The sequence below is a fragment of the Anomalospiza imberbis genome, chromosome 6, assembly GCF_031753505.1.
Source record: "Anomalospiza imberbis isolate Cuckoo-Finch-1a 21T00152 chromosome 6, ASM3175350v1, whole genome shotgun sequence".
NCBI lineage: Eukaryota > Metazoa > Chordata > Aves > Passeriformes > Viduidae > Anomalospiza > Anomalospiza imberbis.
In genome coordinates, this window is record NC_089686.1 from 10,896,162 (window position 1) to 10,914,080 (window position 17,919).

At 38.1% G+C, this 17,919-nt stretch overlaps 1 protein-coding gene across 4 annotated transcripts in view; it reads right to left on the reverse strand.

Moving 5' to 3' along the window:
* The window catches only part of TECPR2 (tectonin beta-propeller repeat containing 2), a 42,487-nt gene that overhangs the window by 17,160 nt on the left and 7,408 nt on the right, over positions 1–17,919 (reverse strand). For 3 of the 4 annotated variants that reach the window (XR_010999779.1, XM_068192379.1, XM_068192381.1), the window contains 12 exons: positions 17,558–17,715; positions 16,138–16,450; positions 15,214–15,346; positions 13,473–13,934; positions 11,876–12,873; positions 10,335–10,518; positions 8,587–8,760; positions 6,277–6,457; positions 4,711–4,852; positions 3,257–3,497; positions 2,434–2,523; positions 1,352–1,585 (listed from right to left, as the gene is read on the reverse strand). Coding sequence is in view for 3 of the 4 variants with exons in the window: in XM_068192379.1 (XP_068048480.1) it covers positions 1,352–1,585; positions 2,434–2,523; positions 3,257–3,497; positions 4,711–4,852; positions 6,277–6,457; positions 8,587–8,760; positions 10,335–10,518; positions 11,876–12,873; positions 13,473–13,934; positions 15,214–15,346; positions 16,138–16,450; positions 17,558–17,715 (3,310 nt within the window). In the remaining variant the exon portion in view is untranslated. The remainder of the gene's footprint in view (positions 1–1,351; positions 1,586–2,433; positions 2,524–3,256; positions 3,498–4,710; positions 4,853–6,276; positions 6,458–8,586; positions 8,761–10,334; positions 10,519–11,875; positions 12,874–13,472; positions 13,935–15,213; positions 15,347–16,137; positions 16,451–17,557; positions 17,716–17,919) is intronic. The other variant, XM_068192380.1, reaches the window with a different exon arrangement.

Consider the following 17,919-nt stretch of genomic DNA (forward strand, 5'->3'; position numbering starts at 1 on the left):
ATTTCCTGACCCCAAATCTCCTCTCTGCCACCACCGTGTGCCAGAGCTGACAGGAACAGCTGAATGTAAAGGTTGAATTTCTGAACTGCTGAAGTTCACAGGCCAGGTATTACAGTCAGCTAACACCAATTACCCTGATTTCCTCTATGAATTCTTTTGAGATTTTCAGACAGTGTCCAGAAGTTACTTATTTTTTCAGTTAAGCAATTACTGTCTAAACTGCTAGAAAGCAGTAGTTTATGAGAAGAGTTTCAAACCACACTAAGGAACATGAGAAGAACAAAGTGGCCAAATCTATCCTGTACGTCAGTAAAAGGCATCAGTGTTTAAAACTATCGTATGATGAGTGATTTGGAACCAATTCATCAGATCTGAAAAATAACTGGTGTAAAATTGAAAAACAAGTTAATTTTCAAAGACACGTTTTAGAATTTTTCCATGAAATATTATAAACTATACACTAAAATTGTACATGAGGCTTAAACTCTGCCAGCTGTGTCTGCCCTTCCTTAAACCTTAAATTAAAATTGCTTGTCTGTTATCAGACCCGTCATGAACAGAACACTGCCATCAAAAATGCCAAGCAATTAAATTATTTTTAAAATGGTGAGAGAATGGTGCATAGTCTCAATTTTCTTTATCTTCACCTGAAACAGCAGTGCAGATTAGCACAAATGTAAGAATGTTCTAACACTCAGACTATTAAAGAAATAAATCTGATGAGAATATTACTCATGAAGTTGGCAAATAACCTGATTACCCCAGAGCCAAACTCCAAACTGTGACTACATTTCAATGATCAAATCATGGTCAAGCACCTAAGCAAATGAAAAGAGCAGTTAATCAGCATCACATTCTAAACATTATGCTGAATGATTACATCACTATAAATCTAAACATGAGTGTTATCAGCTGCATCACTCATGAATGATTCAACACTTGGAGCATAATTCTTCCTTGGTAGGAGCTAAAAATGTGTTTAACCATAAAATTCAGATGTTTGTGCCCTAGATCAGGTGATTATGGCTGCACTGAGGTACAAGAGTCAGCCTAGTTAAAACTGCTGGAGCCCCTGCACAGCATCGTGTCAGGCTGAGCCACTTCAGACTGACCAACTGCAAGATGCACTGAACACACACCAAGTACCTTGCAAACAGGAAACTTCTTGCCTCCAGGAAAAGGCTAAACAGAAAATTCTTTGAAAGCCACATCTGTTCCTGGTATTTTACAATCACCTGCCAATAGGTACTACTTAATCCAGTAGATGTGATATTCTACATCAGTAAACTGAAAGATACTTCTGGAAAACATGGTGTGCTAAGAGACAGTCTGCTCAATCAAAATGTTATACCTAGCTGGGAGAGATCCAGTTTTGTCCAATGCATCCCTGTTGGGCAGCTGGAGGAAAGTGTTCTGATGAATATCTGCCCGAGACTATCCAAGCCCCAAATGGCATCCTGGCAGGCAGAGTAGTGCACCATTTCAGCCTCCGGTGGCAGCTGCACCGTAGAAGGACGAAAATGAGGGTTCTGATCATTGACACAAAACAGATCCTTGTTGCTTTGGCACAGCCATAAAAAGCTTCCTGTGGAAAGGACATTTCTGTTATTAAAATAATTCCTAATCCACTCTGAGAAAGCTTACACATCTCCCTTTTCTGAAAAAAATTATCAGTACATTTGAAGGCAAAACTAAAGCTTCTTGGCTATGCTCATAGGGTAAGGCTTTGAAGTACAAATACCCATCCTAAGCCCTTATTTAGGCACTTAAATACTCCATTTCTCAAATAAGAGAAGTAGTAAGTGATCTCATGTGAAGAAATGTTTCATTTGAAGGAACTAATAGAGAGAAGACACATGTAACAGTGCACTATCACCTCTCTTTAGTATTTTGGTCTTTTATATCCTTGATAATAGCCTTTGAAAAGCAGCATTCCTTTTCAACTTTAAACCACATTTTTTTTCACTAAAGCCAGTGTACTCAGATAATGCAATTGCTAACTACTGTAACCAACAGTTCTATTCCCTGACAGGATCTCACTTTTACCAATAATGGGCAATTTTGCTGCAGTAACTGCACTCACAGGAGAAGCACTTGGTCACTACAGGCATTTCAGCAAAGCATGCTCTGAAACTTCCAATTACAAATCCTGGCAATTCATGCTTTGGCAGTTTAGGAAGTTGCTGCTCCTGAAGACCACCCATTTCTCTGCTGGATGCCACTCCACACCAAAGGTGAGAGTGAATAATATGTTACGTTAATCTCCAGTAGTTTTACAGATATACTTCCACCCTACTTCAACTACTTTAGATCCCTGCAAAAAGAAAAGACAACCAAAACCTGAAGTAATTCAGGATATTTAATTATTTACACCATCAATTCCACTCTGTTTAAAAATCACATATTATACACCTGCACTGTTGATTTACCAACCTTCATTAGATGAAGCTGGGGAAGCCAACACAAAAATCCATTTTGTGGCAGAAGCAGTACCACGAGGCACAATATTATTCCAATACGTGCCTTGAAAGAAAGTACAAGTGGCATTAATAGGAAACACCGTTTTCTGTTAAAATTTGTTATTTCAAATTTAGAAGAAATTCAATTGCAATCAATTATTAAATATATTTTAGACAAGTTTTTCTATTAAAATCTTTCAAAATACTGTTGGGGGGAGGGGGAAGCCTCCTCCCGACACCTGTGTAAAAACACAGAGAGGAAACTGGGAATGCAGAAGAAGATAAAGAAGAATATTAATGGTCTTCAACAGGGGACAAATTTGGTGATGAGGTTAAACAATATCCTAGATGTACACAAAGAATGTACCAAAAATGTATTCTATTTTGAGAACTGTAGCAAGAAAAAGAAGGCAATCCCTCTATTAGCACTATAAAACCATAACATTAGTGTCTTGCACAGTCACAATGATCATGAGCCAGACTCCACTGTACAAGATAAAATAGGTTCAGCAGCTTAAGATTGCCTTATCCCAGAGAGGAGACACATGTAGGTGTTAAAAGCAGTAACTTGTGCACAGTTCACTGGTTGACAATGACTTTTCCATGAAAAATATTTCCCTTTAAATGAGAAAGTATTTAAGACCAAATGCTAATGAATAATTTAATTTAATTTTTAAATAAGTTAAAGCTGCCCTGACTTGCCATGGGTAATTTCTGTGGTGACAGAGTTGTAGTTACTTATTTCCTTCTATTTACTATTCTTAACTTAAACAATAAATATACAAAAGCACACCAACCTATTAAGTTTCCCTTTGCTACATGGAATTCGTTTTTGCCTGAAGAGATCCAGACTCCACTGCCATTGACTCCAAGGAGGCTGGGCTGACACTGAAGCTGCTGTGACCAAAATGCCATTCGAAGCTTGTCAGCCACCTTCTCCACAGGTGCCTGAGCTGCTGTTGCCACTGTGTGAGTTGCCTGGATTATGGTCTGGAACAGGCTGCACTGGTCAAACACTACATAATCAGTGATGCTTACCTAGGGGAAAAAGAAAAAAGTGCTCTTGATAATTAGTTAAGCTGTGAGGTGAACTGCACAATCTTTCACCAGAAGCTTTTTTAGAATTCAAAGTGTAGGAAGGGAAAAATAAAAATGGTACGTTTGGAGTAATTATCTTACTAATAAGCCACAATCAGTATTAAACACCAACATACAACTCCTTTCTATCCAACAATCCATTTAGAAATCTGAATTTTAAGATAGCCCTTTTTTTTTAGGATGTCTCCCTCAAAAAACATGCCAAACTCTGCAAACTAAGAGGTGACTTTTCAATTCCCCAAAGGAAAACAGAAATCTGCACAATGTAGCAATTCAAACTACATGACAAACTGGAATGGAATACTCCTTTGCAACTACCTCATGGACATTTTAATTCACAGTGCAGAAGGAGGTCTAAATAAGTAATTGCCCAAGTTCTGTCATGGACAACTAGGTTGGCAACACACTGGGATACTCCTAGAAAGGAATGAAATTTCTACGAGCACAAAAAGAGCAGCAGTTTGCCAATATCCTCAAAGCCAAGCTACTCATGACGCCCACATGCAAAAAGGGATTATACATGCACACGGACCAAAATTCTTGTGACTAAGGTAGCATCTAGACAAATTTTCTGTAAGATTGTTTTTGTACTCCCTTCTTTCCCACCCCTATCTCTGGAGAAAACAAGAAAAGGTAGAGAAACCAGAGTCAGGAATCCCAAATCAATACCAGACAATAATTGCAGTAACTGAGCTGGTTTCACCCACATGAACTGTGCCTGAAGCAAGCAGCTCCACATGGCTCAAAGAAACCTCAACTGAATGGAAAAATGCGAAACAAATAATAAGTCACCATGCAAAAGAATGTATTTTCTCTAGCTAAGGAAAAGGATGGGCACTAAAAGACAAGAGGCTGCATTCAGCAGTCAGATTTGATGCTCTGCACCAACAGCATGTCCTATGACCTGGCAGAGCATTTCTTGTGTTCTTGAAAGCTTCTGCGATGCTGCTCTGAATGACCACGGGATGGTTGTCCTTCCCTCTTTACAGCAGACACAGAAAGGGGATTTCAGCCACAGCCATACAGAAATTTAAATATACTGAATAAAGTGTAATATTAATTGAATTTTTTCTTAGAATCTTGTGGGAAAACAACACAAATAATCAACCCAAGGTAAAAGACTAAACTGAAAGCAAAATAAAAAAATGCCTACTTGCCACCAATGGTTATCATCTCCTTGTGGTTTCTTTGAAACTATACCAGTCCTGAACCAGAGATTGCCATGGATATCCAAAGCCCATAATGTCTGCTGATCACCAAGGGTTATGCACACTGGTTCCAAAGCTTGCATTTCACTGGAAATGCAAACAAGTAAAAATATTATAAACCTTAATTCAAATTTATGTTAATGGTATTTTAAGGAAGCTATTACAATACTAATGGTTTAACACAGATGAAACTCAGTGGGGCCAAGCTAAAAACCACATTTGACATTAAATTTTCAGTTATTCTGTACTTTATATTTTATTTGTTTAAGTAAAAAACATTCAACAACAACTACAACAAAGACCACAAGTCCTTCAAAGATCACTCAAGATTTGAAACTTGGATACATAACAATAAAACTAAACAAGCCTTATTTTGTTTAGTAAGTAATTAAGACCTGTGTTCTTTAAGGTTTTGATAAAACAGCTTCATCAATCTTTCTCCTCAACTTCCTTGACCTATTCTGAGAACAATACCTGCAGTTCAGGGAACACAAAGAGAAAACTCAACTTAACTATGTGACAGAGATAAATGCTGAATTCAGGACTGTATGTTTCCTGCATAAGTAAACGACTTTCAAGCTCAGAAAACAGGGTCAGGTGATCATATCAGACACTGAAAAGGTAGCAAACAATGCTAGTTCTTTCAGATAACCTTTCTTGACAATTTAAGAACAAATAGTGACTGCCTTCTGCAATTTTAACACAAAGCCCAAGAACATGAAATGTACCTAAGGTGTAGGTCAGCAGGTATTTTCATTAAACAAACTCATGTGAGTACAAGCATATTTCACATTTGAACATAGACACAGTAGTTTCTCAGACTGTTCAAGAATACCAGGCTGGGAGGTAGCACAAGTTAAGGTTTCACAATAGGATATTCAGTAGATAAAATCTCCTGACAAGAAGAAGTTGAATTTCTTCCTAAACTTGCACCATGCTGATGTCACAAGAGACACCAAATTCTACGTTCTCAAAGCCAGCAGTAGAGATTCAGTGCTTTTAACTGTATCACAAAGGAACTACCATGAGCAGAGGATCAACTACAAAGCTAAATACCAACTACACAAAATATTTATAAAAATCTGTGGCTAGGGAGCGCAGAAGTGTTATCCAGCTGTGTGGATGACCAACAAAATGCATACATTTAATGTCACAGGAAAAAAAAAAGTCTCAAAATTGGAGAGCTCCTCGAAAACATTATGCCACAGATTAAAGAAGCAATATTTAATTAAAAAATGCGTTGACAGACATTATAAAGTTACTTAGAATTTTTTTTCTCACTCTTTAAACCTGCTTCTGTTTATGACAATTCCTTTCATTACATGGCAGTCACAGATGGCTGGCTGGCTGGCAGGAAGTATAGACAGACAGCTAAAATCTATATATATACACACACACAGTGGTATATAGACACACGAGCTCAGGTAATACTTTTTCAAACATCAAGGAGCTCCAGCACAATTATTTGTGTCATTCTGGTTATGCCCAGCATGTCCCACCAGAGTTATTACCTGACAATGTCACTCTTCCACTGCTCTCCTTCAGGACAAAAGCTGCGCACTCCCTCCCGGTACAGCAGCGCCCGCTGCTCGCTCAGAGCCCACACCACATTATTTCTGGATGTGACCTGTGACAGTGGATAAGGGCAGTCAACCTTTACTGCTCGGGCACAAGGACGATCCACACTCAGGCCTAGAAATCAGAAAATGAGGATTGCTTTACAAACCTTGGCTTTTTGCAACAAAAAAGGAAGAGATAAAGCAACTCAATAAAAGAAAATGCAGAAGGGAATCTCCTTGACATGCTAACATTTGTCCTTTGATCACAATTTCCTTGAGTGACTGTCCTTTCTATAAACTACTAATAATTTCCTCTAATATAGCTGACATTACATTTTAAAAAATAAGACACTGTACATCCTTCAACATCCTGCACAGTGCATGTCCAGTCCTGTCATTTCTGTTCCTTTTCTCCCTCTAGTGTCAGCACCAAGAATCTCCATTTATAAAACCTCTATTAGAGCTGACAGAGTGTCAAAGAAAAAGCCAGTAATGGAAGAACTTTTGCTCAAAACATGCCAGGGAGAGAAGCAACCTGATCTGAGTAATGACAGCAGCGCAATTACAAAAAAGCATGCCACGGTGTGTAGTACTGAAAAGAGCAGAGAGGTTCTGGTAGGTTTACAGGCAGTTTGCACACATTTCTACATCTAATCTACAGGAACATGTCTTCTTTATGATTACAGTGAAGCTTCATTTACACATATGAAACAGCATGTGAAACATCTCAGGAGATGCAGCTTTTGTTTCATCTCCTCATGCTGCCAAAGCCAGTGTGAACAGACTCACGTGTATGATATATTCTAGACCAACAAGAACACTCATTTCTAAACCTCTGAGCACACACTCTTGTTATAAATGTTACAAAAGACAGTGAAGGGAATGAAAAGATCCTGGAGAAACAATTTTCACTGACTGCCTCTCGTTAGGAAGACTGATATACTGAGAATTTATTTTTTGCATCAAAAGACAAAATTGGAAGCCTAAGAACAGCAGAATGTAAGCTGATGTAATCAAACCAATCTCTCAAAGGGAAGAAAAATATTGATTCAAAACTCCACAATGCCCTGTATGATAAGCATCCAAAATTTACTCTCCATCACCACTATCCATGCCTGTTGGCAGTATGCATGTGACCATGGGCAGGCTTCTTAACTAAAAAAACCCCCAACTTTAATAGAGTGTCTTTGAAACAGTGATGTGTACTTAAAACAGTTTTCTTAATCACAAAGAATTTTTGCATTGGGCTACAGTAACTAAATGTAAAAGAGAAATTACAAGAGTGCCAAAATTAAATGAAAGGTAAGTAAGAATTTTGATAGCCACTCAGACATGGTGTCCTGTTTCTGTACTTCTTAGACAGTTTGCCCTTAACCCAGTCCTCCTCTTCATTCACCAGTAATTCCTTCATCATGTTATTGGTAATTTTTCCTCAGTAACTCAGCTCTCTGTGCAAGCCTCACATGCCCAAGAGACCTTGATACTTTTCTCCCTTAACTCTAAAACTAGTACCACCATCCTTCATCCTAGCTGCTTGCATTTAGCCTGAATATTGTTTGCGTAACACCTTCTAAATGCATCCTCTTCTGAAGAACTTAAAACAGAGGAACTTAAAACTAAGGCCATGACTTCGAAGTTGCCACTACACTAGCCCTTCTTCCAGTTTGTGCCTCATTCACATCCAGGAAGAAGGCAGCAGATTCCTGCTCCACAGGCCATCCTATTCCCCCATGGCTTTGCTTTCCCTATCACATAAAACACATACCACTTGTCTATACTTCCAAAGCACTTCACCATCTTGTGTCTCAGAATACCTTCCTGTCATTATCAAGTGGTAACTCTTACCTTCTAGAGATATGTGCTTTTCAAAACACAAAGCTTCTACTTTTCCCTATTCTGCCCACTTAAGGCTGAGTTGTTTCAGTGCACCATACCACTTTCAAAGCAAGGATATTATTTTGGTATTTTCTATAATCCCTTTCCATTTATCTCCATCCATCTCATATCTTCCTCATGCCATAAACTCTGTACTGTATGTACTCCACTTGGCACACACAAAACAAGTGGCCATGAACTGGCTTTTCCACTCTCTTAATTACACAAAATATCACAACTGTTTCCAAGTGTTTCTCAAGAAAAAAAGGTTTCATTATGTCCTGGCTGTGGATTAACATTTATAGCAAATTGCCATCATCCTATAGACTTGAAATCTAATAATCTCAGCCCACAACAATTCAAGGAGTCTGCAATTAATTCAGGTACCTGTTTGCAGATACAGATCTCCATTTGTTCTGATAATCCAGGCAGTGTCATCACTTAGAGCTACAAATACAGCCTGGGGTAAAGCCTCATACCAGTGCCGTTTTCCTTTTATAGTTACTTTTCCACAGGCAAAAGCTTTGTTAGTCTTCTGTTCAATCTTCCAGAGAAGAGTCCCTGTAAGAGAAGCAAAGAAAGAACCTAACAGCACTCAGCAATTACTGCAACAGTCACAGGTGACATGTCCTAGCTACATCTAAACTAATAGGAGGGGAAAAGCAAATCAGTAACATTAAACACAAATGCAAGTTTAAAAAGCCCTTACAATTTTTTTAAAGCAAGACCAGAACAGTAATTGACTTCTAAGATATAATAATATCTTAAAAAAAGAAAACCAAATGGAACTCCAAACTTAACTGCTGGCTTGTACCAGAACAGTACATTGTCATATTAATTTCCTTTGAATGACTCCACAAAGTTGCATTTAATTCTATTTTGACATGTTGTGGTTAACATGCCCCCACATTAACACATCCATGGCAAACTGTGGATGCTAGAAACTTCCACAGATTCAGAGAAAAGCTGGTTGAATTCCTGGAACTGAAGGATGATAAATGCAGAGGAACAACCTTTTTGCCCAGGCAATTTGAGCCACCAACAACTGTAGCCTGAAACTCCCAAGGGCAAATATGACACACGCCCATGCCTTTCACTTTTTTGCAGGGACCCTGTTGGACCACTTTTAAGGGTAAGATACTGAGCTGGATGAACCCACACTTTCACCTACTCTAAGTACTCTCAAATTGTTTTGGCTGTAGCAAAGCTCAGCGACAGATCAAACAGAATTTCCTTCTTAAAACAGATAGCAAGTCTTCCCCAACAGACAAAAGGGAAGACTGACATGTGCTTTTAGAGATGACAAGGAAGAAAAGCAGTCGCAAGGCAGGAGACAAAGAAATTAAAATGGCTGAGAAACATTGTATTTTCCCTCCAGTCCTGGAACAATCTGGTAGGCCAAAAGTGATGCACATTTATAACTAAAACCTGCTTAATTTTAATCCAACATAATCCTCATTCACAACCATCCAGAACAAATGCATATGCAAATGTACTAAAACTTCAAAGTTTTTTTTCTCCAGTATTAAAAAGAAATCAAATCAACCAATCCATGCATACACAAAGCCAATTCTACACTTACAAGAAAAAGAACTTTAAAATTGTGAATCACAGAATGATTTGGGTGGGAAGGGATCTTAAAGATCATCTAGTTCCAACCCCCCTGCCAGGGCAGGGACACCTCTCGCTTGACCAGATTGCTGAAGGCCTCAACCATCCTGGCCTTGAACACTTCCAGGGATGGGACATCCACAGTTTCTCTGGGCAACCTCTTCCTGTGCCTCACCACCCGCACAGCCAAGAACTTCTATAGCTCTGTAACAAAAATCATGGCTTGTATAGACAAGGAGCTCTTCTCTGCCTACCACTAAACTGTTACTTCTGAAGGTCACTTTAACCTGGCAAATAAATGCATGTTGAAAACCTCCCAAAATACAATGTGAACCTGCTAGTGACAGCAACTTAAACTAGAACATGGGATGCAGAGGTAGTGAAGATGCAGTCATACAACTGCGACTATAAAAAAAAAACAAATGAAAAGGAATCCAAACCAACACACTACTTTTACATGACACAAGCCCTAAACAACCAAGTTTTATATTTACAAGGCAACAGTGCAGCAGAAGCCAACGTACCTGAGGGGGAAACTGCCACTTGCTGGACTCCATCCTCAAACTTCTGCCAGCGCAGCCCGGCCGCAGGAAGGGGACTGCAGTACAGGCTGCCTCGGTAGTCCAGGCACCAAATGTATTTTTCTGAGACAACCAAGCTCAGGATGCCATACCCAGGGCCAGAGTATCCCATCCAGCTCTCTGCAAACTAAAAACTGTAGAGTCAGAACAGCATCAGGTGTCTTCAAACTGCATAAGAAAATGGGTATGTAAGAACAGCAGCTCCTGCATTTTGATTTTAAAAAAGCTAAACTTAAGTACTTTAATCAATGCATAAATTTGCCCTGTGTGAAATAAAACTACATCTGTCACTATTCTCTAAGGCTGTATGTGCACAATGAGACTGCTCAAACAACAGATTTAGCAAAAAACCTAAACCCCTCCACCCCATCATCCAGCTCCAAAGAAGGAATATATAAAAATGTACAGTCTGCCTGTAGTCCAGGAAATTCTTCATTGTCTAGGAAGTGATGAGCAAAGGCAACAAGCTGAAGGGCAGAGAGAGCTGAATATCCAACTCTGGTACTCTCTGTATGGTAGAGGAACCGTGTCTTGCAGTAATCTGGTTTACAGCCTGCTCTCTTAAATTTTGATTGCTTGCATGAGGTGAACTCAAGCACTGCATACATTACCAGGGGAGGTTTCTGAACATGATAGAGTGTAAGAATACCATAATCTGAAACAAAAATCTTCTGCACTTTGGGCTGCAGTTGTCAGTAGGTAGGATACCATCAACTTAAAACTCAACCTTTATGAATGAATATTTGGTTGATCTCAATACAAGATTGTTACAGATCTAAAAGAAACAATATCCCCCACCCTACAAGAACTGCACTTCCTTCTTAAGACTTCTGCTAAAAGTCCCAGTGATTCTGGCAATTTTGCAGATTTTACAACTTTAGTACTTCTTTTCTATAGTATCTATGAGGATTACCCACAAAATAACTATGAAAGAAAGAAGGATAACAGAAGAAGGAAACTGTCAACATTTTTAACAGTACTAACTACTGCTGGCTAGAGGGCAAAGACTAATCCTTATTCTGAGTACTTAGAGGTAAAATAATCCTTAAGCAGAAACCAGCCATGTGAGATAATTAGCATTAATTCTTCATGAAGTCAGCTGAATTTGGGAACAGCATCATACAGAATTAGGACTACTGGAGATCCAAACCAGCAGCAGCCTTTGAGCGTGACTGGGTTTTACTCTTCACTCTTTAGTGGGTGGGTTTCTAACAGCATTTTTGTTGAGCTGGGAATAATACAGCCAGAACAGCTTCTTTGCACTGCAAGCACACATCACCCATTTTGAAGCCAGATACATCACATTTTTTAAGATCTACAACACGTACTGTTGTTTGGCTTTATACTTTACTTGTGTACTAAATCGAGTTTAAAAAAAAATGCTCTCCTAAAGATGTAAAGGACAGTAATTGCAGGAATGTTTCTTTTCAAAAGCTGTTTCTTTTTAAGGTTAAAGATACTTTAATTAAACTGAAAAGAAATACCTGATCAGATTTTAACAGCACCATTTCATCTAGGCTTATCTTGGCTACATCCTGTGCACCAGGCACAGCACCAACTTCAGGCATGCTGGTCTCCGAGGATGAATATGGTAATCCATGTCCATAAATATCCTCTTCATCACTTGAGGCAGATTTTTCAGTCTTACTTTCATGAGTGTCTGCTACCCTTTCAGCAGTGCTAGTACTACATTTAGCTTTGATTGCACTTTCAAAATTCCACCCAGAAATGGAACAGTTATCTGAATGAACATCGTCAGAGATGTCACACGGGAGTGCAGAAGGGTCTGACAGAGCACTGTGGATTAGAGAGAGCTGCTGTTGGTCTTCCTCACCAGTTTCATCACTTTCCTTTGGTGTCAGGGATGTCTGGACACCAAGTATACTGTCACATTCCAAAAACATCTGGTCTGTAGGGTCTGGATCTTCAGAAGATTTTTCAGTATGCTGCAGCTGCATTTTATCCAAGTCTTCATCTATTTTACACAATGTAGGAAAATCCTGCTCCTCCTCCTCCTGGCTCAGCTTTTCAGGACAGCAGTCATTGCTTGCAGAAACCACACCACCATTACATTCACCACCAACACTGCTTGTCAAGTCTTCTGTGAGCATCAGAGGAGATGCAGATGTCAAAATATCTGTAACAGCTGAAGTACCCATGCCACTGTCACTGTTTGGAAGTTTCTGTAAATCAGCCACATCTCCATTTTCTTCATTAATTAGTATATTTGCTGAATCAGGAGACTGCAGGACACTGAAAGTTTCTGAACCATTATCTTCCTGCAAGATTGTATGGGACTCCATACTGAACATACTTTCGTGATCTGGAGACCCAGTACTCAAGTGATCAATGCTGCCACTCATTATGCTGGAAGTCATGGAAAAGGAGTCTGCATTCAAGGAATGTGGACTGTCACCAGAAAGCTGACGCTCATAAATTGGTGTGCCCTCCAGAGAGCTGTGGTTTCTCCTTGTCCCACTTTCTGTTACCACACACACATGAAAAAAAGGGAGAAAAGCAGTATTAATAAAATCTATTAAATCCCAGTGCCAAGTAAGAAATTAAAATGTTTTTAGAACTGGAGGAAGAACAAAGCTAAATCTAAATTTTAACCATACTGAATTTTTTTCAACTTTAACATTAAATGATACATATAAAGCCAAAAAAGTCTTAATACAGTAAACAGTTAAAATAACTGAGTACTCACACTACTTCATCAAACTAAAGAGGATGGCTATGAAAGACACTGCCAAATATTCTGAAGAGGATGAATAGATATTACACAATTCCAACATAAAACTGGACACAGAGTCCACTGTATGGTCCCATTAACGAATACATTAGAACTCAAAGCATGTTTACATAAAGCAAAACAAAAGAAATAAACTCTCCTATCACATCTAAAAAGCCTTGATCACTTTATCACTTTTAAAGATTTTCATCTTAAACAGAAATGGTCATCACAACCCCTCAGCCATTTCAGAAGCACAACACCACAGTATACAGGAAGCCTGCCAAACACAGACTCATGTAACGTGCTCTAACAACATACAGTGCCAGGGAAAGCTCTGCTCCACCTACCCTGTTTCTTCTTTTTTTTCTTTTTCACCTTAATTGGCTTTACAATAAGTTCTTGATCAAAATCTTCAGAGCTGATGGTGCTGAACCGTTGTGAAGAAAGTTGACCATCTCTCTGAGCTTCTGGAAGTTGGTCTGCACACATCATAAAGCTCGAGCCACTGTCCACAGAGTTCACAGAGCTGCTCCTGCTCCGTGACTCACTTACTACAGAGCAGCCCCTTTTCCTGGCTTCATTGCTCAAGTCTCCCGATCTATCAAAACTTTTCTCTGATAGTGTTGGAGTTTCCAGATCATCTTTCACTGAAGAAGTGCCAATTTTATCACCAGTAACTGAAGGGGAAGTAACCATTTTTTTTTCTGTTTCCACTGAAGGGCTGGATGATACAGATGAAACTACTGATGATGGGGTCAGCAATTTAGGACTTGTATCTGTTAAAGGATTTGACAATTTTGAATTCACATCTGAAATTGTCCAAAAGAAAAATAAAATTATAAATACTAGTTCAAGTATTAATACTAGCATCAAGTGAGTAGGGGCATAATTTCAGAGTATTGAATGAAAAAAATATTTATGAAAAAAAAATTCTAAGCTAACAACATTTAAAAATAAATACCTATGCGCACGCACACAGACTATAAACTTCCGGCAAATTAATCTATAAGAAAGCACTTCCCCCAAACCCTGTATCAAACTTCTATTAGCAAAATTCTGAATTTATGTTTATGTAAAAAGAACAGTACAGGTCTGCAGCTTGGAAGATCCAATTCTATCACATACTAAAGTGCCATCCTATATCTTTAACTTCTTCATTCAAACATTCAGTAGCTTGAAAAAAATCAAGGAAAATTATCAGATAAATCACTGTAGTGACTAGCAGAAAATACACTTCTAAAGGTTCCTTTCAAACTATACTTGAAAGCTGAGATTAAAACAATAGACAGTCTCTGGAGGTTTGTGAGTAAAAACCTGCCTATATGACTAAAGCTATTGCCAACATGCAATGACAAGAAAGTTAAGTTCTCCAGCACTGAATGAGACTTCATAGCATATTTATTAGCATTTTGCTAAAACAAAGCTAAGATGGAGTATTTAAATGTATTAGTAGCCCCTTTAGAAGAGTTCTAGTAACATAAATGTTTAACTCAGATGGCAACAAGTATCAAACAGTCAAATTATTTTTGGAATTTTAGTGAGCATTCTTTGGATTTATTTGCCAATTCTTTCTTTTTCATTGCTAGGAAAGCTGACATTTCCCCTGGAACGTGTCTGGTGACAGGTGGCAAAGAATCAAAGTATTCATCTGTTGAGACTTATTCTAAAGGGATAACCAATATCAGGAATCCAGACTGCTTCAGCATCATGGTTCAGAATGAGCTCTTAAATGCACAGATTAGAGATGCCTCGTTAGGTTAATGCTGATCCACTCTCAAAAAAGGCAAGCATATTTAATTTCTTGATGCCTCCATTCTCACTGCAGCCAAAAGAGAAGCTCAGATAAGCAGATAAACCAGATCTCTAAATATAACCTATCAGAACAGATGAGTAACTCTACAGGACCTGGCAGGTTTTTGCAATAATGTGAAGAGATTTGTCTGAGGTCTGATGTGTTTCAGTTTTGTTGGCTTTGGTTTTTTGTTATTAAAAAAGTACAATAGGCACCATGTTCCATGAGGTACACACTAATTTATATGTACTAAACTTACTAATTTCTACATAGTAAGCTTACTAATCCATACAAACCTATTGATGACAGTCCTTCAGGTCTATTTGAAATTCTTATTATGTCTCTATCTCCCTTCAAGAGAAAAATCTCATTGTTGGTACAGGACACAGACACAATATCACCATATCCTTCCAAGCCACCAATCAAAGCCTGTAAAGAGTCAGCAGAGAAAGAAATAATTGGCATTAGATTAACACAGTGTTTGCACAACATGGTACTCTTAACAAAAGCATTCGCTGGATTTTAATCAACATAAACAGTACAGGCTAAAGATTTTATCTTAGCAAAAAACAAAAACAGAAAAAAGAAACAGAAAAGAACTCTTTAATCATGATGCAGCTCCATTTTTATAGTAATTTAAATTCCACAGATCGATTCTTTGTTCAGCTAAAGGCAACTAAATAAACAACTTAAGCAATATACAATTTGGTGGCAGAAGAGTGCCACAGTATGAATATTTAATATCATTTAGACAAAAATATACTGGCTTGTATCTGCATTCATATGCATTTTTAAGACAACAAAATAGCTAACACTTCACTGTATACCAAATAAAAGGTAGTAAGTCTTTTAAAGATACCAACAGTGGTAGAAGAGAAAGAATAAATAGTTTCAGACACATTTTATAGGCCTAAAATATCTTTCTGCACTAATTCCTAGACTGTAGGTTTCTATATGTTTCACTAAGCATCAGAATTAATTATGATGTTAAAACCTTAACTGAAAGCTTTAAATATATGTAATTTTCATAAACAACATACTGAGCTAGTTGGTGAGTATATCATTGCAATGACAATGTGAGACAATAAATATTCTTTTTTTTTTTTGCTCTAAATAGGGATTTAAATCACAGCCATAGAATGTATAACCAAAACAGACTCTCATAGCATAGCATGAACAAAATAGAAGAAACAAAATATGCAGCCACAAGATTTATCTACCTGGTTCACAGTGTCTAGTAAATAGATGCTGTATTCATTCCAGGTCAGCACCCATCCTTCTTGGAAAAAGCATGAGACAAGCCCAAGGTGTTTCTCTGGAGAGCTGTAACATCCTCTGTCAGGTGGTTCTAAACGAGGATACAGTTCAAAAGTTTTTATTCCTCCAGCAAATACATCTTTCAATATGAATGTGGCCTGAACAGTCCCATGAACATCAGACTTCCACAGACGAAGCCCAGGTCTGGCAGCAAATAGTGTCAAGTCACTCTGTTTACACAGGCCAGGTATAAAACATGCTCCAAATTTGCCAGTGCTAAAATGCAAAAGAATTTATTTTAAAAGCTATATACTCAGCTTAGAAACAATATAAAAACTAATGGCACAAATTCACAACCACAAATTATCAAAAGTCTTTAATTAAGTATTCAGTCAAACGTCTGAAGTACAAATTTAATTACAGTAAGACATGAGCAGTAATTCCAAATAACAAGTTTTCCCTCAGCTTTGGATGCCAGACACTACATCAACTAAGCAAGTTAAATGACTCCTCCTAATAAGCTTCATAGCCTTAATGCCACTCTGTCCATCTCAAAAAGATCCTACTATGCACTCATCCTTCTCCCAGAATTAATAAAAAACAAGCAAAATACTACAAACTGATGCTAAGAAACTGGCAGCCTTTACTTGCAAGAAGCACAGAACAGACCTCAGCTGTTAAACCCTTCATTTCACAGAAACACCATTACTATCACCCAAGAAAACCCTTCACATAGAAGATGGGCCTTGATATTCCTCTTAGTATTCATATCCCTGAAAGATACATCATAAACCCTCTTTCAAGTGTAAATTTCCTCTCCTTAGAGAAATAGTCAGTCATGCTGTTCTATGACGGGGTTCCCTTTTCCTTACCCAAGAGAAATTACATAGAGAAGATGTCAAAGCCACACAAGAGGTTCCTAGTCTTCAACTCAAATTTAAGTGCTTACTATACATTCTCCCTATTAACTCACTTCAGTGTATAAGAAAAACAGGGATAATTACTTGCTTTTTACATCAAATATCACATCACTCATTAGACAGACTTGATTACAATGCTTGCTCACTGCAAGTCACAATAAACGAAGAGGGACTGCAGAGGAACTTTGAGAGTGTTTTCAGTTTAAAAAAATGAGAAAACACCTTAAATATTTTTGCCTAACAGTGCCTTGAAAATATGATCGTGACAGACTTGCAACCACATACTTTCTAAATAGGTGTAATTGTCATTTCATGTTCGATCACACACAGCTATTGTAACTAGCTTTTTATGAGCAGACTGCTGTGTTGTATTAATTTTAGTGCCTAGATCACGCTGTCTGTAATTCACTTTGAAATGCAAGAATTAAAAGATGAGCCAGCATCAGGATTTTATGAGGGTTACTTTTTTCTGGGCTGTGTTCCAACTTGGTTGACAGATTTCTCTTCCGTGTAAAAAAGCAGAGTCCGCTGCAAAGTAGAGACAAGCAGCACCTTCTGGTTGTAATCCAACTGGACAATCGAAGATGGCTCTTCCAATACAAGGCTGGAGTTGCAAATACCCTTTCAAAGACACACACAATTCACAAGAGTCAAACCCTCCTAAAAATACCAGGTGGTAACTAACACTTCAAAGAAATTTATAAGCCCAAGAGAAAAAAAAGAAAACAAAAAGCTTTTGAACTCCTGTTGCATGAAATTCACTTAATGAATATGGACTTAATTTACATAGGCAAGAGGAGAGTTAGACTGTGTGTGAGAACACTA